The sequence below is a fragment of the Erinaceus europaeus genome, chromosome 13, assembly GCF_950295315.1.
Source record: "Erinaceus europaeus chromosome 13, mEriEur2.1, whole genome shotgun sequence".
Classification (NCBI taxonomy): domain Eukaryota; kingdom Metazoa; phylum Chordata; class Mammalia; order Eulipotyphla; family Erinaceidae; genus Erinaceus; species Erinaceus europaeus.
Window position 1 is genome coordinate 60,042,796 of NC_080174.1, and position 24,718 is coordinate 60,067,513.

Here is a 24,718-nt window from a genome sequence, read left to right on the forward strand (position 1 = left end):
ATTGAAGATCTACATATTCAGTAAACATTGAGTAAGAAAGTAAGGGAGTGATTTTGTCCTACTGAGTTCTTTCTACCACAGGGCCAAACTGAGGTTTTCTAACTCTTGAACTGGACGCACAGAAACAATTGTGAGGGAGGATGACTCATGGGGAGGGCCTAAGGAACAGGACCTGTCATAAAGAGTGCACATTCTGGATGTCACAATGGCTTACCTGCCCTAGCTAGTAGCACTGTCAGAACCACTACAGAAACTCCCTGTGTTCATGGGGCCTTCTCAGCTTGTCCGGGCCCCTCGGTCCCGGGGCTTCAATTCCCCATCCCGTAGGCCTGGTGTGGGCTGGCCTCGGCCCCGGTTTCCCAAGATGTTCAAGTGTAGCCATAGAAGATACAGGCAGAATTCTCAACGCTCAGCTGCCACTACTGCTACCACCAATGTCACCACCACGGCCAATAACAACAACAACACTACTACCACCAGGGTGTGGATTCTCCCACCACAAGGTTAGCTGGGGGCCCCTGAGCCAGGGTGGGAGGGTGGATAAACAGGGTCACCAAAATTTACCCCACCTTAGCCTTGCCTCAGCACTCTAGGGAACATGTCATTTGTGAAATAACACTCTGTGTCTTGGGTCAGGTAGACAGCATAATGGTTATTATGCAAAGACTTTCATGTCAGAGGCTCTGAAGTCCTAGGTTCATTCTCTGGCACCATCATAAACTAGAACTGAACAGTACTCTGATAAAAAAAAAATTAAAAACCTGCTCTGGGGAGAAAAATAAAAAATTTTTTTTTGAATTATTTAATGTCTTAGTGGTGGGCATCCTACAGGCTGAGGGAATCTTTGTGGTTGATGCACTGAATTTGGGGAAGTGGGTTAATCTAAAGTGCAGTGGAGCTTCCAGAAGGTTTGCCTTCCTCATGCTCTTTCCTCTCCTTTCATCCTCAGTTCTCAGACAACTCTGTCAACCTGGGAGATTTCTGGTTCTCTAGAAATGCTCAGAAACCAGTCCAGAAGCCTGACTGATTCCAGACCTGCATCTTGTAAAGGCCAAGGATGGTAAACAACAAATAAATACAGCCTTTTCTGCTCCAATCACTTCACTCCAGTCCTTGTGTTTCCAGCCTACCATGTAGAGTATGAGGGCAGGGTTGGGGCCAGATGCTCCTAGGGATGGGCTTCAATGACAGCAGCATGGATCACAATTAGACAATGGAAGGATAAAACAAAGTTAACAACACATACTTCATCTCTCCATCTTTGACCTCAACTTTTGCTCTTCTCTGTGAGATAGGGGGCCTTCCTGCCTTGCTCTTATCCACACAGGGAAAAAGCATCTTCATAGATGGAAGGTATAGAGAGGTCTTTGGGCAAAGAGATAGAGGTACAGATCAAAGATATGAGGAAAGATAAATTTCACTGCTAGAGTAGAACTCTTACGAGGGCTTGAGGGTGAGATGTACATAGGTAATTGTGTATGTCTGTGATGGTCAGCTTACAGGTACAGCTGTGTGGGGCGGGGGAGGGAGAGAAGGAGAGAATGTGAGACCCAGAGGATGGGAATGTAAGCACACACAAGGCTGACTGTGCCTCTGTAGCCAGAGGTGTCTCAGTAGCTGGCAGTGTATGTTAAGGTATACTTGTGAAGTTATTATCACTTGTCAGGGCACAAAAGCACTGCTCAGAGGAATGAAGGTCAGGAAGGGCATGGGGAAGAAGAGGGCTATTTTAGCAAGAGCAAGTACCCTCTTTTATCTTCCCCAGTCATTCTCTAAGGTCAGTTTTCCAGGACTAACAGCTGAGCTGGGGTGCTTGGGGGTAGGGCAAGACTGAGTCTGAGTTCAGCCATGTGGGGGGTGGTAAGTGCTCTGGCCTGGGGATTTTCCACTGGGATTTCAGAGTGTGCACTCGTGTGTCATTGGGTACAGCTGGGTTTCTATGGGTTGTATCTCCACAGGGGCTGTGGCTCAGTGACTGGGAACATTGTGAGTGGCTCTGTCTCTCATGTATCACTTTATACATAGGCCAGTGTCCTAATGTCCCCAAGTTCTGGCTCCAGTTCCAGAGTTCCCTTCCTTGATTATGAGGGAGAGGAGTAAGTCATGAGGTCTTTTGGCCTGGTTTCCTGAGGCTCAGGGAGTCTGGGTAGTGTCCTTTGCTGCCTGAGAGGAGAAAATGAATTTTGTCTATGTCAATGTACCCCAAGGCTGCTGAGAGACTCAGCCATTTGGGTTCAAGGCATGGGAGTAGAAGGGGGGGCAGAGAAACCACTGACAGTGCCCAGACAGTGCTGACTGGGGAATGAGGTTCCTCAGGATATGGAGGGGGAAGTGAACCTCAGTCTGAACAGGAAAGTGGCTGGGCTAGTGCCCCATACCCACAAGAGGGTTCATACATATAAATACACATGACACCGTCCATGAACACATGTGAATGTAAGTGGAATCACAGACACATAATACAACACACACATGCATGCAGGTAGATGCCTATAAACAGAGATATGCATCTACTCTAATGTACATAGACCTCCCCACATGGAACATGGAACAACACACACATCTGCCTACAAATGAACACACCACAAGCAGACATGCACCTAGAAGTGCATAAGCATATAGAGAGACACATGCAATTACACTCATGCAAACCCAGACACACACATGCAAACACACTCACCAGACTTCCCTGCCCCTTCGGCCCTGGGACCCAGAAGCCTCCCTCCCCTATATGAATGTGTGTGTATGTGTGTGCATGCACGCATGTCCATACTTGTGTCTGTGTGTATCTGTGAGTGTATGTGTGAGTGTGAGAGAGAAGGAGACAGGAGGATGCTGAGCTATGGGAACCTGATGACATCATCTCTTACAGCTATTTTTAGCTCCCTCTGCAATGACGGTAGCTCCACTGCCCCTCCCCCTTCAGGTTCCTAACTCCCCCTCTAGTTCCCAGAGGCAGCTGCAGTCAGAAAGCCTGCACCACCCCAGACTAGGTGACCCCCTAGATGACTGAGTGCAGCTTCCTTCCTCTCACTTCTCTAGGCCCCCTAGCGGCTAAATACCCTGGGCTAGAGAGGCCTGAGGAGACAGCTCAAGCAGTGAGCCCTGGATTAAGTGAATTGACCTGGCTGGTTTCCAGCCCCTAGGGTGCTTCTGTTTCTGCTTTTCAATCTGGAACTCTGTTTCAGTCAGTGTGCCCAGGACTGTGTGTGTGTGTGTGTGTGTGTGTGTGTGTGTGTGTGTGTGTGTAGACTTGGAACGAGAGCAGTGAACATAACAATGAAAATTCTTTGGAGGAACTTCCAGCTCTGCAGGAGACAGACACAAAGCAGATCACACAGGCCCTGCACTAAATTGTGGCAAGAGATCTGACCATTGGTAAGTAGGGTACTCAGTTACTGGGATGTTTGTAGTCTTTCTCCTTTAGTCTTCCATAAAAATAATTTTAGGGTGGTCCCAGAGGTGGTGCAGTGGATAAAGTGTTGAACTCTCAAGCATGAGGTCTGGAGTTCAATCCTGGGAGCACATGTACCAGAGTGCTATCTGGTTCTTTCTCTCTCTCTGCCTATCATTCTTCATGAATAAATAAAATCTTTAAAAGAGAGAGAGAGAAAGAGTTAATTTTAAGAAGTAGAGAGATACACTCCCTTCCCTTACATTTTACCATCAATAACCTCACCTCCATTTTTCCACTGAGCAGTCCTTTATTGTCTTCCCCTCACCCACACCTCGTACTTCCAACAAGGAATAATGAACCATTATCCCAGAGGTGCTTCACTCAGGTTCAGAGGTTCATTCAGGACCCCCTTTGCTTTGCTTATTTGTTGTTTTTGTTTTTCCAGAGCTCAGATCAGCTCTGGTTTATGGTGGTGCCAGGGGACTGAAGCTGGGACTTTAGAACCTCAGATATGAGAGTTTCTTTACATAACAATTATGCTATCTCCCCTGTCCCTCCTTTTGCTTTGGAACCTCCTCACAGTCTAGCCCTGGAAGGCAGTCCACTGTTCCCCCTTTGTTGATGAGAAGGCTGATGCCTGGAGAAGGACTACACCTCCTGGTGCCTAAGAAATCAGCCCTTGGGAGAAGAGAGACAGGTGGAGATAGGAGAGATGGCACAGTTAGAGGAGGCAGAGGCAAAGAGGGGGGGGCGGTGACCTGCAGGCTTTCCAGCCCCAGCTAACCTGGGGCAGTCACTGGAAAATCGGGTTTGGCAGCTTCAACCACGTGCCTGGGAGCCGGAGGAGGGGTCCAGACTGCTGCTGTGTGGTGGCCTGGAAGCAGGTCTATCCGGTAGTCCAGAGTCCCAAACCATCTTTGAAAAGCACTTTTTAATACTGGGGCCCTTTGGAGTGTGGTGGGAGACCAACTCTGAGCTGGAGGTGGTGGGGTAGCTAGAGGGTGGGTGGGGGCAAACTCCAGGGTGATCCTTGGAAAGTCCCACCCCCTTGGCATCAGTAGCCATTTCCTGGAAGGAGCTCAGTAGATTTAACTTTCCTGTCCTCAACCCCTGGGTTTTCCTAAGAGAGTGATTCAGGCACAAAGTCAATGGGTAGAGACCAGACGCCCCAAGGGCGCCAGACTAGAGGTCCCTAGCCGCAAAATGGTCAATGACCGGAAGCCCAGCCATAGACTCACAATGCGGTACCAGGCACCCCACCCTGACCAGTGCCCTCACCCTCATCCCTACTTCCGGCCTCTGTTCCTTCCTCACCTTCAGGGAAAGCTAAAGTCTCTCTAGGGAATCTCCCCTAGCTCCACCACTGGCTCTGTGCCCTCGCTTAATCCTTCCTCCCTCTTTACCCATTCGGCCCAGCCTAACACCCTATAAACTTTCTTTCTCTGGACCTTGGGGGCAGGTCAGGGAGGAAAGGCATCTGGGTGGGAGGGCTGCAAAGAATACTTTTCCTGGGTCTAGGCAGTAGTGCACCTGTTTGAGTGTCATGTTATAATGTGCAAGGACCTGGTTCAAGCCCCTGTCCCCATTTGCAGAGAGGAAGCTTCATGATGGGTGAAGCAGTGCTACAGGTGTCTCTCTAACCCCTTTTCTGTCTCACAGTCTCTACACAATAGATAATAAGATACTCTTCTTAGAAAAAGTTTTCAGGCTGGGGAGACAGCATAAAGGTTATGCAAAAGCCTTTCAAGCCTGAGGCTCTGAGGTCTGAGGTTCAGTCCCCAGGACCACCATAAGCCAGAACTGAGCAGTGTTCTGGTAAAAAAAAAAATTTCCTGCTTTCTCAGAATCTGGAGTCCAAGTGCTAAGGCAGATGGGTGGACTGAAGGCTGGGGCCTAGAATTGGTTTTCCCAGAGAATATCCACCCATCTCCTAGCCCCAGTGCAGGTGGGAATACTATCCAGCTATCTCCTTCCTTTGTCATCAACAAGTTCAGAAGGCCTAAAGCCACATTTGTAACCTCTAGCAAACAACAACCCAAGTGAAGTGAGTCCTAGCTCTTGTCACTACGCCAATGATAGTCATGGACTATTAGCATCACACATTTCTATTAATAAATGCTTTTATTGTTGCCAGAGCTTCACTGGGGCTTCATGCTTGCACAATTCCACCACTCCCAGTGGACTCTCGATAGGAGAGAAACACACAGAGAACAGGAGAGATATCATAGCACTTCACAGCACAAGCTCCAGAGCTTCCCCTTTGTGTGCTGCTCCTATAGGGAGGCCAGGATACTGAACCAGGGTCCTTGCTCATAGTAAAATGTGTGCTCTACTCGGTGAGCCATCTCCTGCTTCCCCAGCATCAAAGATTTCTAGCTTGATGCAATCTGAGTGACAGAATCTTAGAAATACAGAATTCTGATGCCACTGAGTCAGAACAAGGTTAGAGTATCCTTGCATTTCAATTTTTTCACAAGTCAATTAATGAAGCACTGACTGGATATCTAAACCGGAAGATTCCTCATTGGGATGGCAAAAGTGTTTATAGATGAGCTCTGAGGAGAAGGTAGAGAATCTGGGTCACAGGAAAGAAAGGGGGGGGGGCTTATATAAACAAAGAAAAATCAAGTTTCAAAGTACACTGACCCCAGTGTCTACAGCTTTCCCACTATTGGGTTAACATTAGCCTAAGATGTTTACAAAAGTTAGTGATAGTCCTAATCACAATGAAATGGCAACTCACAGCTAGCTTTTCTGAGAAGAAAGGTTGCAAGCAAAACTTGCCTCATACCATAATTTTCTTGAGGCTGCTGAGAGGAACAGACTCCAAAGAGGTTGCTGAGTCTTGAACAATACAGTTTGTAACAAAGCCACCCAGTGGGGTGGGATTCAAGGCCCCCAGCAAGGTTCTGGGAGGGGGTGTTGGGGAGGGTATTTGTCTGGGGTGGTGCCTGATTTGGGGAGGGCATCTCTACCAAAGGAGTCAAATTCAAGGCAGCACTTTGTGTGGGAACCCTTGTCTGATTTATGTGGCTAGTTACTCAGCAAACAACAGAGATATTTACCTAGCATTTCTGGGAAACTACTGCAAACTCAGGAACTCAGAAAAAACAAAACAAAACAAAACAAAACAAACAAACAAACAAAAAAACCAACGCCAGAGAAAGGCAAATGCCAAGTCCTGCTGGGCACGGGAAATGGAGCAATGTTAGTTGGAGAACCTCTTGCTCGGCTGCCTGTCCTTGGATTCAGCTCAATTCGGCCCCAATCTCTACCCACACCCCCATTTTTCTCCTCCTCTCTGCTTGCCTGCTGTTCTACCTACTTGCACCTGCTGTGTGACCTTTGGAAAATGCTGTTCCCCACCATCCCCAGGCCTCAAACCTCCTTTGCTCGCTCTTGAAGTCTATAATTGGGTCCTAAGTGCAGCTTTTAGTGTTTTATAGTCCTGGTTTTGTCCAAATCAGTTCTAACTTCAGACATTTCCTTTCTTAGCTTCCAGAGGAAGTGCCAGACAGACTCAGGGAACAATGTAGAGAATAGGAAATGGAGAAAATGCTCACATTTGATATCCTATATGTGTCAGTGTCTATGACATGACGCATGTTTTCAAAACTGTATACAATGCCCATAGCCATTCTGTGTATATAAATTATTGCTCCCTTTAATAGATAAAGGAACTGGAATTCAGAAGGGCAAGTAATATGCCAAGAATCATTCACATAAGAAGTAATGAAACTGGACTTTTCATCAGATCATCTCAATTCTTGGGGCTATGGTTTTAGATGATATCGGGCATGTTCAGGGTGGTATGGCCATAGACAGGGCTATGGTTTTAGATGAACATTACTCCATGTGCCTTCAATAGGTAAAATGAAAGTCTATGGTTGTCAGTTTCAGGGAGCAGTGTTCCATGTGGCCAGCCTTAAGAGGTGATGAGTTCCTTTTTGGGGGACTGTACAGTAGGGGCTACAGCTTGTGCTGTGAAAAAGAGTGAAAGAGACAGAGACTCATGGCTGGGGAAATAGCTGGACTGGTAGACCATTAATCTTGCATGCCTGAGGTTTCCAGTTCTACCCCCAGCACCATATGTGGTGTGATGGCTTATCTCTTTCTCTCTGCCTCATGTGAACTCTCTTTGTCTCTTTTTTTCTCTCTTTTTCTCATATGTTTAATTTTTTCAATTTAAATAAATTGAAACAGAAAAGTGGAGAGTGGGCAGTGGTGCACATGTTATCATGCACTAGGATCTTGATTCAAGTCTCCCCTTTATACCTACAGGGGGAAAACTTCATGAGTGATGATGTAGTGCTACAGGTCTCTCTCTCTCCTTCCCTCTCTATTTCTTTTTGATATATATATATATATAGCAATGGATCTGTTGGGAAGGCACTAAGCCCAAGAGGCAGAAAAAAGGTGTCAGGTTCAATCTCCAGTGCTACCAATGGCCACTGATGAACCATGCTCTTGTCAAAACAGCAAGATAAAACCCAAAGGGGAAGGAAAAAAAAAACACCTCAGCTGCACCAGGGAGATAATACAGTGGTAGTGCACAGGACTGGCATACAAAAAACAAACAAACAAACAAAACCCAAACTGAGATTTCTTCTATCAAAAATCTGTATCTCAGCTCAGAGTGGAGAGGACTGAACTGGACTAGGTGTGAGGTTGGAGAAGAGAGTGAACTAACTGGTCCCGTGCTGGTTTTTAGGAGAATTAGGGTCTGCTACCACTGATAACATGGGGGTGGAGAGAGAGAGAGAGAGAGAGAGAGAGAGAGACAGAATGAATATGTATCTGTTGGGGAGTGGCTGTGAATGGGGACTTTCTTCAGTTTCTGGAGTGGTTATCCCCAGCCCCAGAGCCCTGTAGTTAGATTGGTTGGCAGGCTGGCTTCTGGAGTTCAGGACAGGCATCATGGTATATTGACATTGCCCACAAGGTTCCTAGCACCTTTTGGATCCTTAAACTCCAGCAACCTTACACTGTTATTTCAGTTAACTGACTCATAAGAGGTGGGAGGATTTCAGATGAATCTTTTGATTCCTGCCCTACCCAAGGTTTGGTCATTTGGGAAATCCAAGAGCTCACTAGCTCACAGTGTCAGGGCTGGCAGCAACCCTAGGAGTCATCTCATCCAAATCTTTTACTGTAAGGATTGGGAGAAATTTGAGGCCCAGAGAGGGAACAGGACTTACAAAGGTCACACTGCTGTCTCCACCAAATACCAGGCCCTTTTCTCAGGACTGGAGGGAGACACAGAGTTGAATCAGCCTTGATCCATTTTTTTAGATGTAGCAGACCGTGAAGAAACTAGGTTTGATAGATTCACATAGAGGGAGAGATGTCAGGGCTAAAGGAGTGGTTCAGATTTTGTACAATAGGAGCTTAGAAAGGCAGGGACACAGACCTCTACAGGTGTTATGGAAGGTGCACACCAGTGGTTTTTAAGCAGACTTAAAGAAGAGTCAACAGTTTGGCTGATGCCAAGGAATTATAATAAAAGACTTCCTAGGGCAACAAAAGGGAATATATATATATATATACATATATATATGTATATATGTATATATATATACATATATATATATTTATAAGACTTCCTGACTGAGAAACTCAGAGACTGTGGTGATGGGTGGGGAAAGGGTGTACTGATTGACTGTGGGATAAATGAATTGCCTTGCTACACTGACTGACTGACAAGGAAGTGTAGTGAGCAATAGTGTGAGTTAGAGCCAGGACTTGCAGTAAAAAATGGCTGTGCTTTGTGAGCACACAAGTCGCAGGTTAAGTCTGTTTCTGTGAACACACAGTAAAGCAGGCATCAGGGTTAAAAGCCCCAGAGACTTTCAGAAGTATGGGGGCGGGGCTAGAGACTTGAGGTGGGGGGTGGGAGCACTAGGGAAGGCTGCTAGACCATCTCCAGCTCCAGGTTGGTCTGTTTTCTTTAATCAGAAACATATGCATACAGAGTTTCTGCCGCCAGCTCCATCCAGGAGAACCCAGGCACAGCCTGAGGTTCCTGAGGTCGGGCCCAGCCAAAGGGAGGAGATTACACTCCCATCAAGTTGCCAGTCCATTCTAGATTCAGAATCAGTGCAGCTCACCTCCTCCCTTGAGTTTCCTTCCACTTTCCCCACTGCCTACAACCCCGCCTCCGAGACCGGATGGAAAGGGGCAGTCCCAGGCTCCCGTACAAATCAGCCTTGAGTAGTATTTCGTGGGCTGTTGTGATGCAAATCCACTTTGGATTTATTTGCCAGAATTCTTCCCATGAATCATGACTTACCGGCGCCAGCGCTGGGCTGGAAGTACCTCCCGGGACCCAGGACTGACTAAGGGCGTTAGGTTCAGAACAGGGGTGGGGTGTGGTGGGGAAGGGAGGTCTTCTGGGTTAGCAAATTCCGCAGTTCTGCAACCCGGCCTGAGGGTGCAGGTGGGACTCCCAGGTTGGGTCGCTATGGCCAAGGACCTGGAGGCCGAGCTGTAATTGACCTGGTGGGGTGCCCCAGGTGGGGACCAGGAGGCTGAGGTCTGGTAGTCTCTAGCTCTGGGTGGACATGACGACAGGGAGGTACACTTGAGATCTTGATGGACCTGGGCTTGTAGAAGGGGAAAGGCGGTGAAGCTCCCTTCCAAAGACTCCAGGTTCAAGAAAGAGGAAAGAGCAAACAAATTACATATAACGCTGCCCAAGAGTGTCTACTGCATGCCAGACTACAAGTATCCACAAACTGACAAAATGGGGAGTTCATCTTGTGGTTTTCCAGGGACTTTTATAATGGTAGAAAGATAATACAGCTTTGCAAAAGAAAAAAAAAAGCAGATAGATCTATGTTTCATTGCTGAGATATTTACTGTCTAGCCCTGGAAATTTTTGCTTTAACTTCTCTATAAGTTTTATTGACTGAGGGAATAACATAAGAAAAGAAGAAAGAAAAGAAAAAAAAAGCAAACAAGAAAACTCAGATGGGGAGAAATAGGATTACTTTGGGGGCACTGCAGGACAGGAGCTAGAGTTAGATGGTGTTAGAGTGGGAATGGGGATGTGGCACACCTGGTTAAGTGCACATAGTCTAGAGCATGAGGACCTGCTCAAGGATCCTAGTCTTCTTCTTCTTCTAGGTTTGCCCTTCTTCCGCAGCCAGTCAACAGCGTCAGGTTGAAAGCTGTCAGGAGCTGCTTGTTGCTGGCTTTGAAAGTGACTGGGATCCATGTGGATTCAGTTGGCTAGGAAGGATCGTCAGTTTCCCCAATGAATGGGTACTCACGGGATGCACCACGAGAAGGCCGATCCAATGCATCCCAAGGATCCTAGTTATATCCCAGAGCATCAGGCTCCCCAGCTGCAGGGGAGTCGCTTTTCAACTGGTGAAGTAGGTCTGCATGTGTCTTTCTCTCCCCCTTTCTGTCCTCCTCTTCTCTCAATTTCTCTCTGTCTTATCCAACAATGGCAGCAAACAACAACAATAACAGCAACAACAGTGGTAGCAGCACAAACAACAACAATGGAAAAAAGGTGGCCAACAGTGGAGCAGTGGGTTCTTAGTGCAGGCACTGAACCCCAGAGGCCAAAAAGAAAAAAAAAAAGGAATGGGGCAGATTGGGAAAAACTGGGGAGAAAACTTATTGATAAGATAAGATTTTATTTACTTATTAATGAGAAAGATAGGAAAAGAGAGAGAAAGAACCAGAGATTACTCTGGTACATGTGTTGCCAGGGATTGAACTCCAGATCTCATGCTTGAGAGTTCAGTGCTTTATCCACTGTGCCATCTTCTGTACCACAGGTGATACATATTTTTAAATTTTATATTATCATACTCATGTGGCAACAACTGTTTTTCCCCCAGTAAAATGATTTGGAAAAGAAAAAACATGCTAAAATTGTGTATTTTCTTCCTGACACCAGAGTCTTTTACTGGGTCTTCACACCTGCACAATTTCACTACTGGTGGACTCTTTTTTTTTTTTTCCCCCTTCAGGGTTATTACTGGGCTCCGTGCCTGCACCATGAATCCACCGCTCCTGGAGGCCATTTTTCCCCCTTTTTGTTGCCCTTGTTGTAGCCTCGTTTGTCGTATGCTTTACATTGGTTTGTTCTAGCCCTCCCCCGCCAAGAGAATTGGATCAGTCCTGTTAATTTCGCGGGCCTGCTTGGCCCCGCCCCAAGGAACCTGGAGAGAGGGTTCCTGAGTTCCTGAGTTCGAGAGTTCCTGGGTTACAGAGTAAGAGAGAGTTCCAGTGTGCCAGAGTTTCAGGGGGTTCCCGAGTACGAGAGTTCCAGAGTTGGAGAGTTCCTGAGTTCAAGAGTAAGAGAGAGTGCTTGCGCCGCCGCAAAGAGACAGCAGAGTTCTGTTTGGTGATTAGTTCGTCTTGGTTTATGAATCATTGTTCCTGAATAAAGAAATACAGCTTCCCTGCCCAGCCGTTGTCTCCGCGTCTCTGTTACCCGCCTGTGAAGCCAACCTGCCGGCAAGAGCCTCTAAATTTTAACAACACTCGTTGTGGTTATTATTATTGCCATTGTTGATGTTGTTCATTGTTGGATAGGACAGAGAGAAATGGAGAGAGGAGGGGAAGACAGAGATGGGGAGAGAAAGACAGACACCTGCAGACCTGCTTCACCGCCTGTGAAGCAACTCCCCTGCAGGTGGGGATCCTCACACCTGTCCCTGCGCTTTGCGCCACATACGCTTAACCCACTGCGCCACTGCCAGACCCCGGACTCTTTTTTTAATATTTTAGATGGAGTGTGAGAGATAGAAAGAGGAGACACTGGGCTGGTCAGTGGCGCACAGGGTTAAGGGTACATAGTACAAAGTGCAAGGACCTGCATAAGGATCCTGGTTTGAGCCCTCAGTTCCCTACCTGCAGAAGGGTCATTTCACAGGTGGTGAAGCGGGTCTGCAGGTGTCTATCTATTGTAACTTAACTTAAAAAGGGTTAGGGCTCACAGCACGGAGCTGGGAACTGGTTTAAACAATACAAGGTTTATTAGAGCTTTTCAAAAGCATGGGATTTATTGATTTAGAGGCTCCAAAGTCCCAGGTTCAATCCCCTGTACCACCATAAGCCAGAGCTGAACAGTGCTCTGGTTAAAAAAAAAAAAAAAAAAAATATATATATATATATATATATTAATGAGGAAGAGAGAGAAAGATCAAAAGCAGGGAGCAGGGGAGAGAGAGAGAACCAGAACACCACTTTGGCACATGTGGTGCCAAGGATTGAACTCAGGACCCCATGTCTAAAAGTCCAACTTCATCTACTACACTCCCTCCTGGGCTGCAGTGTTCATTTGTTTTTGCTTATTTTCCTTTGGTTTGTTTATTTTCTTACTCCACATGAATGAGACTACTCAATATTGACATTTTTATTTAAAAAAAAAGATTTGGGGGGAGTCGGGCACAGCAGGTTAAGAGCACATGGTGAGAAGCACAAGGACTGGTGTAAGGATCCTGGTGTGAGCCCCCGGCTCCCCACCTGCAGGAGAGTCGCTTCACAGGTGGTGAAGCAGGTCTGCAGGTGTCTATCTTTCTCTCCCCCTCTCTGTCTTCCCCTCCTCTCTCCATTTCTCTCTATTCTATCTAACAACGATGGCATCAGTAACAACAACAACAATAACTACAACAAAACTACAACAAAAAAAACAAGGGCAACAAAAGGGAAAATAAATAAATATTAAAAAAATTTACAAATAAGTAAAGATTTGGGGATCAGGTGATGATGTACTCTGTTAAGTGCACATAGTACTAAGCACAAGGACCTGCATAAGGATCCACGTTTGAGTATCTGACTCCACACCTGCAATGGGGAACATTTCACAAGTTGTGAAGCCGGTCTGCAGGAGTATTTCTCTCTCCCTCTCTATCTCCCTGTTCTCTCTCAATTTTTCTCTGTCCAATAGAATGGAAAAAATGGCCACCAGGAGCAGTGGATTTGTAGTGCCAGCACTGAGCCCCAGAGATAGCCCTGGAGGCAAAATAAGTAAATAAACATTTTATTTATTAAAGAGAGGAGAGGAGGGCCAGGAGGTGATGCACATGGTTAAGCGCTCACATGACAGTGCTCAAGGACCCAGGTTCAAGTTCCTGGTCCCCCACCTGCAGGAGGGACACTTCACAAATGGTGAAACTATGCTGCAAGTGTCTCTCTTTCTCCCTCTGTATCTACCATTTCCCTCTCATTTCCTCTCTCTTATTAAATAAATAAATAAATCTTTTTAAAAAATAAAGAGGAGAGAAACCAAATTTCATTCTGACATATGTGATAATGAGAATCAAACTCAGGACTCTGTGCTTGCAAATCAGTGCATCCACCTTTCAGATTACTTTTTTTCTTTCATTTAAGTCCATTTAGTGTTTCTTGAAGAACTGGTCGAGTGGCTAGAAATCCCTATAAATACTGTTGTTCGGAATGCTCTTCATTACTCCTTCAAACCTAAATGGTGACCTAGTTTTGGTGGAGGTCTTTTCCACTCAAAACTTTAAATATATCATGCTAGTCCTTTCTGGCCCTTGTAGTTTCTGTTGAGAAACTAGCTGACAATTTTTCTCTTGCTGCTTTTAGAATTCTCTCTTTATCTTTGCCATCTTAATTATTATGTGCCCTGGGGTACTTAGGCTTAGGATTATTTTGTTTTAAATTCTTACAGCTTCCTGGATCTGAGTATCTACTTCTTTAGTTTGGGGAAAATTCTTGGTTATTATTTCTTCAAATAAGAATTCTTTCCCTTGCTCTTTCTTCTCCTTTTGCTACCCTTATAGTGTAAATATTGTTCCTTATAATGTTGCCTCTTAATTCTCTCTCTCTCTCTTTTTTGCCTCCAGGGTTTTACCTACACTATGAATCCACTGCTCCTGGAGGCTATTTTTTCCCTTTTGTTGCCCTTGTTGTTTATTGTTGTTGTTATTATTGTTACTGCTGTCATTATTGTTGGATAGGACAGAGAGAAGTAGAGAGAGGAGAGGAGGGGGAGAGAAAGATAGACACCTGAAGACCTGCTTCACCGCTTGTGAAGCGACCCCCCCCACAGGTGGGGAGCCATGGTCTTGAACCGGGATCCTTAAGCTGGCCCTTGCACTTGGCACCATGTGCACTTAACTCACTGCACTACTGCCTGATCCCCACCCCCCTTAACTCTCTTAAATTATCTTCTACTCTATCTCACCACTTTGCTCTATGTCTTGTCTTTCTGCTGATGCTGATAGTTCTCTGGTTTGGTTTTATTTGTTTGTTTTGTTTTTGCTACCAGGGTTATGGCTGGAGCTTTGTGCCTGCATGATAAATACACCACTCCTGGTGGCTCCTTTTTTTCCCATTTTTAAAAATTTGGTAGGACAGAGAGAAATTGAGAGCAGGGGGGAATATAGGAAGAGAGAGAGAAACAGACCTGTATTACTTGCTTCACTGCTCATGAAGTTTGTGCGCCACTACCTTGCCCCCATGTTTTCTTTTCTTCTTTCCTTCCTGCCTCTCTTTTTTCTTTCTTTCTTTTCTAAACTCAGTGATAGATTCTTGTCTCTCAGATTCTTGTTATAACATCTTTCATACTTTCTCTGACTTTGCCCATGTTTCGTTCCACTGAATTTCTCATTCAGTTTGGTCTCTTCTTTAAGAAATTTACCACGCTCTATTAAATCTGGAATTTTTAAAAACATCTTTATTTATTTATAAAATGGAAATATTGACAAGACCATAGGATAAGAAGGGTACATTTGCACCTAATTCCCGCTACCAGAACTTCATATGAATCTAGGATTTTTAAAAATTACTGTTTTGTTCAAATAGTGTAGGTAATTTCTGTCTTCTCAAATGTTTTGAAGCTCTGTGGAGACCTCATCTGGGGGTCTATGAAGTGGCAGTGATTTTAAATTGAAGGTTGCAAGTGCTCAACATTTACTAGATTGCTGTGGCTGGGATGGTAGTGGTAATTCTGGTCTAATAAGTATCTGAGATATCGGTCCAGGTAGTGACAATGCTATGTACACTTTGGAGGGTGACAGGAACAGAATCTGGCAGGCTGTGAGTCAGCTAGATAATGCTCCTCCAGGAATCCACCTTAGGGCTTGTGACTCTGAAGACTGAATTATATGGGGGCAGGTGGTAGTGCACCTGGTTAAGCGTACATGTTGCAATGCTCAAGGACCAGGGTTTGAACCCCCTGTCCCCACCTGCAGAGGGAAAGCTTTGCAAGTGGTGAAATAGTGTTGCAGGTGTCTCTCTGCCTCTTTCCCTCTCTGTCTTCCTCATCCTCTCGACTTCTGGCTATATCTATCCAATAAATAAATAAATAATTTTTTAAAAAAGACTGAATTAGGGAGTCAGACTATAGCACAGCAGGTTAAGCACACATGGTGCAAAGCGCAAGGACCAGAGTAAGGATCCAGGTTCAAGCCTTGGCTCCCCACCTGCAGGGTAGTCGCTTCACAAGCGGTGAAGCAAGTCTGCAGGTGTCTGTCTTTCTCTTCCCCTCTCTGTCTTCCCCTCCTCTCTCCATTTCTCTCTGTCCTATCCAATGATGACAACAATAAAACAAAAAGGGCAACAAAAGGGAATAAATAAATAGATAAATAAACAAACAAATAAATAAATAAGACTGAATTATGATATGACATACACTAGAGTTTCTCTTAGTAAGATAATGTTCTCATCTGGAAGGTTGCCATTGCAAATTTCACCCAGTTTACAGCTTTTAACTTTCTATCACTGCAGTTTTAGGCATATAATTGTGATAGTGTTGGGGTGCTAGAATTTTTATTCAATTTGCTACCTGCTTTCCAGATTAAAGTTCCATACTACATAGATATCTTCCCAATTGTCATATTATTACAAAAAGAGTCTTTATTCTTAGTGAAGTGCACTATCTGTGTCCTTGCTACCTGGATGACTACTTCTTGTCCTTCTCTGTACAAAGTCTCTGTAGGGTTTTCCTTGTATTGTGACTTTACTATATATATGGGAGGAATAATATGGATCCTCTCTATTAAGCTTGAGTTCACACTGATACAATGAAATTAGAATAGATGCCTCTAAGAAGGAAGTAAATCCTTCCTATACTTGTGGGGAAAGTGTTTCAGATAGAAAGTGGAACATGTATAAAGACTCTAAATGTGAGTATGTGGGATATAGTTAAAATCAACAAAGAAAATAGTGACCTGAGCAATGTCTTTATCTCGTCAAACTAGTTCCTCATCAGAAAATAATGTGTATGTTGAGTAAATATGATAATGCTTAGTACAATGCCCAAAGTTTGGTAAGCTATTATTATTAATATGACAGCCAAGTCATAATTTTTAGATGCACATTTTTGGATGATTCTTTATGGTTATTTATTATGGTTCTCTCACCATCTCAGTTCTCTTCCTCTGATTCATGCTCTTATTAGCCTATGATTTCTCTGCTACAGTTTGTTCACAGCAGGACCTATATATACTTTACACTCTAGATTATAGGACTTTTTTTAAGGATGCTTACTGTTCTGTGGGAGGAAAATACATATGGATATTAATAGTCACCATTAAAAGCAAAATACATATGGATATATAGGATATATATGGATATATAGGTCCAAGAGAATAACAAAGTGCTTTGGGAGTTCAGAGGTAAACTCATAGGAGGCTTCCTTGAGGAGGTGGCATCTGGACTGATGTTAGAGGAAAGTTTTTCCATGGATGGATCTGGAGAAGGTATTCCAGAAGGAAAGAAACAGTATGGCTATGGGTATAGAGGCTGGCATACCCTAGTCACAGGTTGGGGAGGTGAAATTACTAGTTTGGTAAAGGCATTATGTGTTGGAATGTGAGAAATAGAAGATTTTGAAGGAACTTGATTGTCAAGGAGCTTGAACTTACTCTGTAAATAATTGAGATCCAGTTAAACCTTTTAAGCAGAGAGTAATACAGTCACAAATGTTTGTTTTTTACCAGAACACTGCTCAGCTATGGCTTATGGTTGCGCTAGGGGTTGAACCTGGTACTTCAGAGCGTCAGGCATGAAAGAATTTTTGCATACCATTATGCTATCTCCCCAACCCTCACAAGTGTTTTTTGTTTGTTTTTAATGTTCTGTCTGACTGCACAGAAGAAGCAGGGATATAGAGAATGGAGAGAAGGGGCACAATGAAAAAGCTTCAGGAGTCTCCCTGGTGAATGGAGGCAGGAAGAAAGGATTCTAGAGACTCATGGAAAAATAGTGGATAAAGCATTGGGCTCTCAAGCATGAAGTCCTGAGTTCAATCCCTGTACCAGAATGATATCTGGTTCTTTCTCTCTCTCCTCCTATCTTTCTCATTGATAAATAAAATCTTTTGAAAAAAGAAAAACAGTATACTCAAACTACTCTCTAAGGGTCATTTGAACACACAGGAGTTGCCCAGATGTGGGGTATAATGAAATTGTGCTGTTAACATTTCTGAACTTGGACTCTGGGCAGTTTAGCCCAGCTATTTTCAACTCCGCTCTGTAGAAAACACTGTTCAGAAAGGGTGAAAGGAGAGAAGTAATGTGTGTGTGCCTTGGGCACCTTCCTGTATTGGTATTTAATAACTTCAGGAAATGGCAACATCTAGGAGGCACTCTGACCATCACTCTGTCCATCCAGAATCAACTTTCTGAACAGAGATTTCTCCTGGCTCCCAGGACAGCTTGAATTGAGAGATAGACAACTGAATTTTGGACCTGGGAAATGTCAGGTTCAAAATCCCATAAACTTGGAACAAACAATACTATGAGTGTGCTATGTAATCTTTTCAAAAAGGTAATTTTGAGTTTGTAAATAATCTACCTTGTGGAAGAAAGAAATGGAGCGAGGTAACCCAACTGATTGTCTGAATAGCCCAGCAAAGCATTTTTCAGCTTCAAGCAGCTTTCCCTACATTAGCTAGTTAACTGACAGTTTGTCCAAGTGGAGAAGAGGGATGGTAGGAGACAGGGAGATTATGCCTGATCACGCTTCCAGGGTCTGGGAGGAGACTGATAATGTGACTGCTATATTAGGACCATAGCTTGTGAGTGTTTGGACAGGGACTAATGGACAGGAGCTAACCGACAGATTCTCAGGCCCATGTGCATGGTGGTCAGCTGGTTTGTCAAAGGCAGTGTGATAAATGCCCCATTCAGTCCAGGGACAGTCATGGTCAGAGAGACCCAGTCAGACCCCGATGCTGATTTGACGACAAGTTCACGGGATATTATTTCTTTCACCACAGATGTCTTCTCTGGAGAACTGTCTCTGTGTCCAGGAGACTGTATAAGATTCTTCATGGGATGTCACATATGATTTTTTAAAAAATATTTTTATTTATTTATTTTCTCTTTTGTTGTCCTTGTTGTTTTTCATTGTTGTTGTAGTTATTATTGTTATTGATGTTGTCATTGTTAGATAGGACAGAGAGAAATGGAGAGAGGAGGGGAAGACAGAGAGGGGCAGAGAAAGATAGACACCTGCAGACCTGCTTCACCGCTTGTGAAGCGACTCCCCTGCAGGTGGGGAGCCGGGGGCTCGAACCTGGATCCTTATGCCGACCTTGTGCTTTGCGCCACCTGTGCTTAACCCGCTGAGCTACAGCCCGACTCCCATGATTTTTTTAAAACTGGAAATTTTGTCATCAGAACCCAACCAGCAATAAAACCCTACTATCCACTATTTATCTTCTGTAGGGAAGGACATGCACATTTACAGAAATGAGCGTGTTAGCATACATAGCTCCAAGCAACTCTGCAAGCATCTATAATTTCACATTTTAAAATTCTGTATTAGGAAAATTATTTTTGTACATCTTTATAATTTAAAGAAAGGGTCAATGAACAACTGTATAGAGCTGGATAGCAAATATTTTAGGCTTTGAAACATAAATAAGGTCTCTGTCATAAATATTCGACATTGCCTTGGTATATAAGTGAATGAGCACAACTTTTTTTTTCTTTAATTTTTTTTTTTTTTTTTTGCCTCTAGGGTCATCGTTGGGGCTCTGTGCCTGCACGAATCCACTGCTCTTGGAGGCTGTTTTCCCTCTTTTGTTGCCCTTGTTACTATTATTGTTGTTGTTATTGCTGTCGCTGTTGTTGGATAGGACAGAGAGAAATCGAGAGAGGAGGGGAAGACAGGGGGAGAAATAGACACCTGCAGAGCTGCTTCACCGCTTGCAAAGCGACTGCCCTGCAGGTGGAGACGGGGGGGGGGGGGGGGGGGGGGGGACGGTGTTTCCAACCGGGATCCTTATGCTGGTCCTTGTGCTTTGCTCCATGTGCACTTAATCAGCTGCACTACTGCCCCGCCCCCTTTTAATTTTTTAAAAAAATATTTATGTATCGGATAGAGACAGCCAGAAGTCAAGAGAGAAAGGGGTAATAGAGGGGGCGAGAGACAGAGAGACAACAGCAGCTCTGCTTCACCACTTGCAAAGCTTTCCCCCTGCAAGTGGGGGCCGGGGGCTCGAACCCAGCCCCTTGAGCATCGTAACATGTGCACTCAGCCAGGTGTGCCACCACGCGGTCCCATGAGAGCAACTTTATAGACACTGAAATACAAATTTGTGTTACAAAAAAAAAAAAGAAAAAAAGGGAGTCGGGTGGTAGTGCAGCGGGTTAAGCGCAGGTGGCGTAAAGCGCAAGAACCAGCATAAGGATACTGGTTCGAGACCCTGGCTCCCCACCTGTGGGGGCGGGGGGGGGGTCGCTTCACAGGCGCAGGTCTGCAGGTGTCTTTCTCTCCCCCTCTCTGTCTTCCCCTCCTCTCTCGACTTCTCTCTGTCCTATCCAACAACGACGACATCATCAACAACAATAACTACAACAATGAAACAACAAGGGCAACAAAAGGGAATAAATAAATAAATATTACAAAAAATAGTCTTGGGGTTGGTTGAGTGGTGGTGCACCCAGTGGAGCATATGCATTACCGTGTGCAAGGGCCCAGTTTAAGGCCCTGCTCCCTGCCTACAGGGAAGAATCTTCATGAGTGATAAAGCAACAGTGCAGGTGTCTTTCTTTCTCTTTCACTTTATGCTCCCCTTCCCCCTCCCTGTTTATCTCTGTCCTATCAAATAAACAAAACAAAACAAAACAAAAAAACCCTGGGAGGGGTAGATTCATTGTGCAGACACTAAGCCCCAGTGGTAACCCTGCTAGTAATTAGAAAAAATAAGTAAAAGAATTTAAAATGTAGTTTTTTCCAGAGCTGGTAAAATAAATAGTTCACATCTCTCTCCCTCTCTCTCTCTTCCCCTCCCTCTTTCTTTCTTTCCTTACTCTGTGTCCTACTTTTTCTATTTTTTAAACATTTTTTATTTTTAATTTATATTTTATTTATTTATTATTGGATAGAGACATAGAGAAATTGAGAGGGGAAGAGGAAGTAGAGAGGGAGAGAGACAGAGAAACACCTGCAGCCCTGCTTCACCACTCGTGAAGCTTTCCCCCTGCAGGTGGGGACCAGGGGCTTGAACCCAGGTCCTTGCACACTGTAATGTGTGCACTCAACCACAGGTGCGCTACTGCCTGGTCCTTTGCCCTGCTCTTTCTATGTAAAAGTGTCAGCCTAGAGTGGTCTGCCCCAGAGAAGACCAATAATAATAAAAAAAAAAGTTAAAAGTTTTTTTTTCCATTTACACTTTTACACTGATTAATAAAATCTGAAAGCCATTCATAGGTTGTGGGCCATATAGGAACAGCTGGCAGGCTGAATTTGGTGATTAGGCTATGTTTTCTTGAACACAGGTTTAGATCAGGGTTTCTCAATCTTGGTGTGATTAACATTTGGGTCAGATAATTTCCTGTGGGCAGCTATTCTGCTGCATTGTAGAATATTCAGTAGCATCCCTTGCTTCTACTCAGTAGATACTTACTAATAGTATCCTCACTCTCTTCAAATTATGACAACCATAATGACTCCAGATATTGTCAAGTGTCCCCAGGGAACAATATTGTCCCCACTTGAAAATCTGCTCTTTCTTTCTTTCTTTCTTTCTTTCTTTCTTTCTTTCTTTCTTTTTTTTCTTTTTTCTTTCTTTCTTTCTTTTTTTTTTTTTTTTTTTTGCCTCCAGGGCTATTGCTGGGGCTTGGTGCCTTCACTATGAATCCACTACCTGGAGGCTCTGTTGTTTTTTTTTTCTCATTTTTGTTGCCCTTGTTGCTATTTTTGTTATTGGATAGGACAGAGAGAAACTGAAGACAGAAGGGGGAGAGAAAGATACACTTGCAGACCTGCTTCACGGGGGCTCGAACCAGGCTCCTTACGTCAGTCCTTGAGCTTCCCGCCATGTATACTTAAACCACTGAGCTACGGCCCGACCCAAAATCTGCTTTTCTTTCTTTTTTTCTAAATATTTATTTATTCATTAATGGAAGAAGAGGCAGGAGGCAGTAGTAGAGAGAACCAGAGCATCACTCTGGCACATGTAATGTCAGATATTGAACTAAGGACCTCAGGCTGGAGAGCTGAATGGTTTATTTACTGTGCCACCTCCCAAGCTACATAAACCTCTGGCTTATATAAATGCATGCAGTAGGGAGTCAGGCGGTAGAGCAGCGGGTTAAGCACATGTGGCGCCAAGCTCACGGACCGGCATAAGAATATCCTGGTTCAAGCCCCTGGCTCCCCACTTGCAGGGGAGTCTCTTCACAAGTAGTGAAGCAGGTCTGCAGGTGTCTGTCTTTCTCTCCCCCTCTCTGTCTTCCCTTCCTCTCTCCATTTCTCTCTGTCCTATCCAACAATGACGACATCATCATCATCAACAACAATAATAACTATAACAATAAAACAACAAGGGCAACAAAAGGGAATAAATAAATATTTTTTTAAATAAAATAAATAATAAATACATGAAGTAATATAACCATCACCACAGTTAAGATACAGAATAATTCTACTCACTCATGTTGAATATATCAGTAATTTATTCTTCTTTATTGATGAGTATTCAATTATATATATATATACTATAGTTGAACCACCTAAGAGCTAAACAATATTTATATTGTTTTCAGGTTTTTTTTTCCAATTATGAATGAAACTGCTTTAAATATGCACATAAGGCTTTTTTTTTTCTTCTACCAGAACACTGTTCAGTTCTGGCTTATGGTTGTATGAGGGATTAAATCTGGGCCTTTGGAGACACTTACACGAAAGTCTGTTTGCATAACCATTATGCTATTTGCACGCCTATTCATGTACAGATGTACAGATTTGTGTTTGAACATAAATCTTCCCAGATTTAGCACTCAAAGAGGCTTTTTTAAAAATAGGGATAGAGAGAAATTGAGGGGGAAGGGAGAGAGAGAGAGAGGAAGAGACCCGCAGCACAGCTTTACCGCTCAGGAAGCTTCCCTTCTACAGGAAGCCAGAACCTGACTCTTAGGAAGAATAAACAAATTTGAAAACCTTTAGCTAGACTCACTAAGGAAAAAAAAAAGACAGAGGGAAAGCCCTAATAAATATGGTTAGAGGGGCCGCACATACTACGATGCACAAGGACCTGCACTACAGCCACTGCTCCCCACTTGCAGGGGGGCCGCTTCACCAGCAGTGAAGCAGGTCTGCCAGCGTCTATCTTTCTCTCTCCCTCTCTGTCTTCCCTCCACTCTTAATTTCTCTTTGTCCTGTCAAATAAAAACAAGAAAGGGGTTGGGGGGGGGGGGAGAAAGGGGCTGGGGGGGGAGGACACTGGGAGCAGTGGATTTGTAGAGTTGGCATAAAGCCCTAGCATTAACCCTGGTGACAAAAAATATATGTAGTTAGAAATGAAAGGGAGGGGATGGCGGTAGCATAGTGGGTTAAGCACACCTGGCACAAAGCACAAGGCCTGGTGTAAGAGCATCCTGGTTCCAGCCCCCTGCTCCCCACCTACAGGGAAGTTGCTTCACAGTTGAAGCAGGTCTGCAGGTGTCTTTCTCTCCCCCCTCTGTCTTTCCCTCCTCTCCATTTCTCTCTGTCCTATCCAACAATGACGACATCAGTAACAACAACAATAAAACAAGGGCAACAAAAAAGGGAAAATAAATAAATAAAATAAATATTAAAAAAAAAAGAAATGAAATGGGAGAAGTTATAACAGAAAGTACTAAATTGGAGAACCTATGGGAAATGGACAAATTTTTAGAGGTATACCACATCCCAGGACTCAACCAGGAGGAATCTGAAAACCTGAGCAGAACAGTTCTAAGCAAGGAAATTTAAATAGTAATCAAAATATCTCTGGGAAAGTTTTACCAAGCCTGCTGTCTACCAAACTTTCAAAGATGATCTCTTACCAATACTTTCTGTTTGTTTGTTTCTTTAAAGATACAGTTTTTAAACTTTTTTGTATTATCTTTATTTATTTATTGGATAGAGACAGCCAGAAATTGAGAGGGAAGGAGGTGATAGTGAGGGAGGGAGACAGAGAGACACCTACAGCCTTGCTTCATCACTTGCAAAGCTTCCCCTCTTGCAGGTGAAGACTGAGGGCTTAAATCTAGGTCTTTGTGCATTGTAATATGTGTGCTCAACCAGGTACACCATCACCCAGCTCCCACCAATATTTCTTTAGTTCTTCCAAAAAATCAGAGAAAAGAAAATTCTCCCAAATATTTTTATGAGACCACATTACCTTGTTACTAAATGTAGACAGAGATATTACAAAAAACAACATTAAAGAAAGAAAAGGAAGGGAAGAGAAAGAAAACTATAAAACATTATCCATGAAGAATACAAATGCGAGAGAATCTAATTCAACAAAACATTAAACAGGTCATAATGGACCCAGAAGATGGCACAGGGGCTAGATCAATGGATTTATAATCATGAGGTCCTGAGTTTGATCCCTGGTATCTCATGTGCCAGCATGCAGCTCTGGTTCTTTCTCTCTCATTAACAAATAAAGATTTAAAAAAATATTTTATTTATTTATTAATGAGAGGAATAGGAGGAGAGAGAAAGAACCATCATCACTCTGGCACATGTGCTACCAAGGATTGAACTCAGGATCTCATGCCTGAGAGTCCAATACTTCATCCATTGTGCCACGTCCCAGACCACCAAATAAAGATTTTTTTTTTTTTAAGGATCATACACCATGACCATGTAGATTTATTCTAGGGGTTCAAGGATGGATCAGTATATGTAAATTTCTCTTTCTTTTCTTTCTTTCTTTCTTTTTTTTTTTTTTGCCTCCAGGGTTATTGCTGGGGGCTCAATGCCTGCACTAATCCACTGCTCCTGGATGCCATTTTTCCCATTTTGTTGCCCTTGTTTTTGTTGTAACTGCTGCTGTTCTTGTTGGATAGGACAGAGAGAAATCGAGAGAGGAGGAGAAGACAGGGGGAAAGTGAAATATAGACG

At 43.9% G+C, this 24,718-nt stretch overlaps 3 protein-coding genes across 3 annotated transcripts in view; all 3 read left to right on the forward strand.

Moving 5' to 3' along the window:
* The first annotated feature begins 216 nt into the window (after positions 1-216).
* On the forward strand, positions 217-1,096 carry P3R3URF (PIK3R3 upstream open reading frame). Its single transcript, XM_060206004.1, has 2 exons — positions 217-503; positions 950-1,096. The coding sequence occupies exons 1-2, from the start codon at positions 266-268 to the stop codon at positions 991-993; spliced, it is 282 nt and encodes a 93-aa protein (XP_060061987.1). The 5' UTR covers positions 217-265; the 3' UTR covers positions 994-1,096.
* Positions 1,097-3,234: 2,138 nt separating this feature from the next.
* PIK3R3 (phosphoinositide-3-kinase regulatory subunit 3) overlaps positions 3,235-24,718 on the forward strand; it is a 127,603-nt gene continuing 106,119 nt past the window's right edge. Inside the window, exon 1 of the mRNA XM_060205983.1 lies at positions 3,235-3,378. The gene's annotated coding sequence lies outside the window, so the exon portion shown is untranslated. The remainder of the gene's footprint in view (positions 3,379-24,718) is intronic.
* IPP (intracisternal A particle-promoted polypeptide) overlaps positions 12,300-24,718 on the forward strand; it is a 365,210-nt gene continuing 352,791 nt past the window's right edge. The window contains exon 1 of the mRNA XM_060205966.1: positions 12,300-12,310. The gene's annotated coding sequence lies outside the window, so the exon portion shown is untranslated. The remainder of the gene's footprint in view (positions 12,311-24,718) is intronic.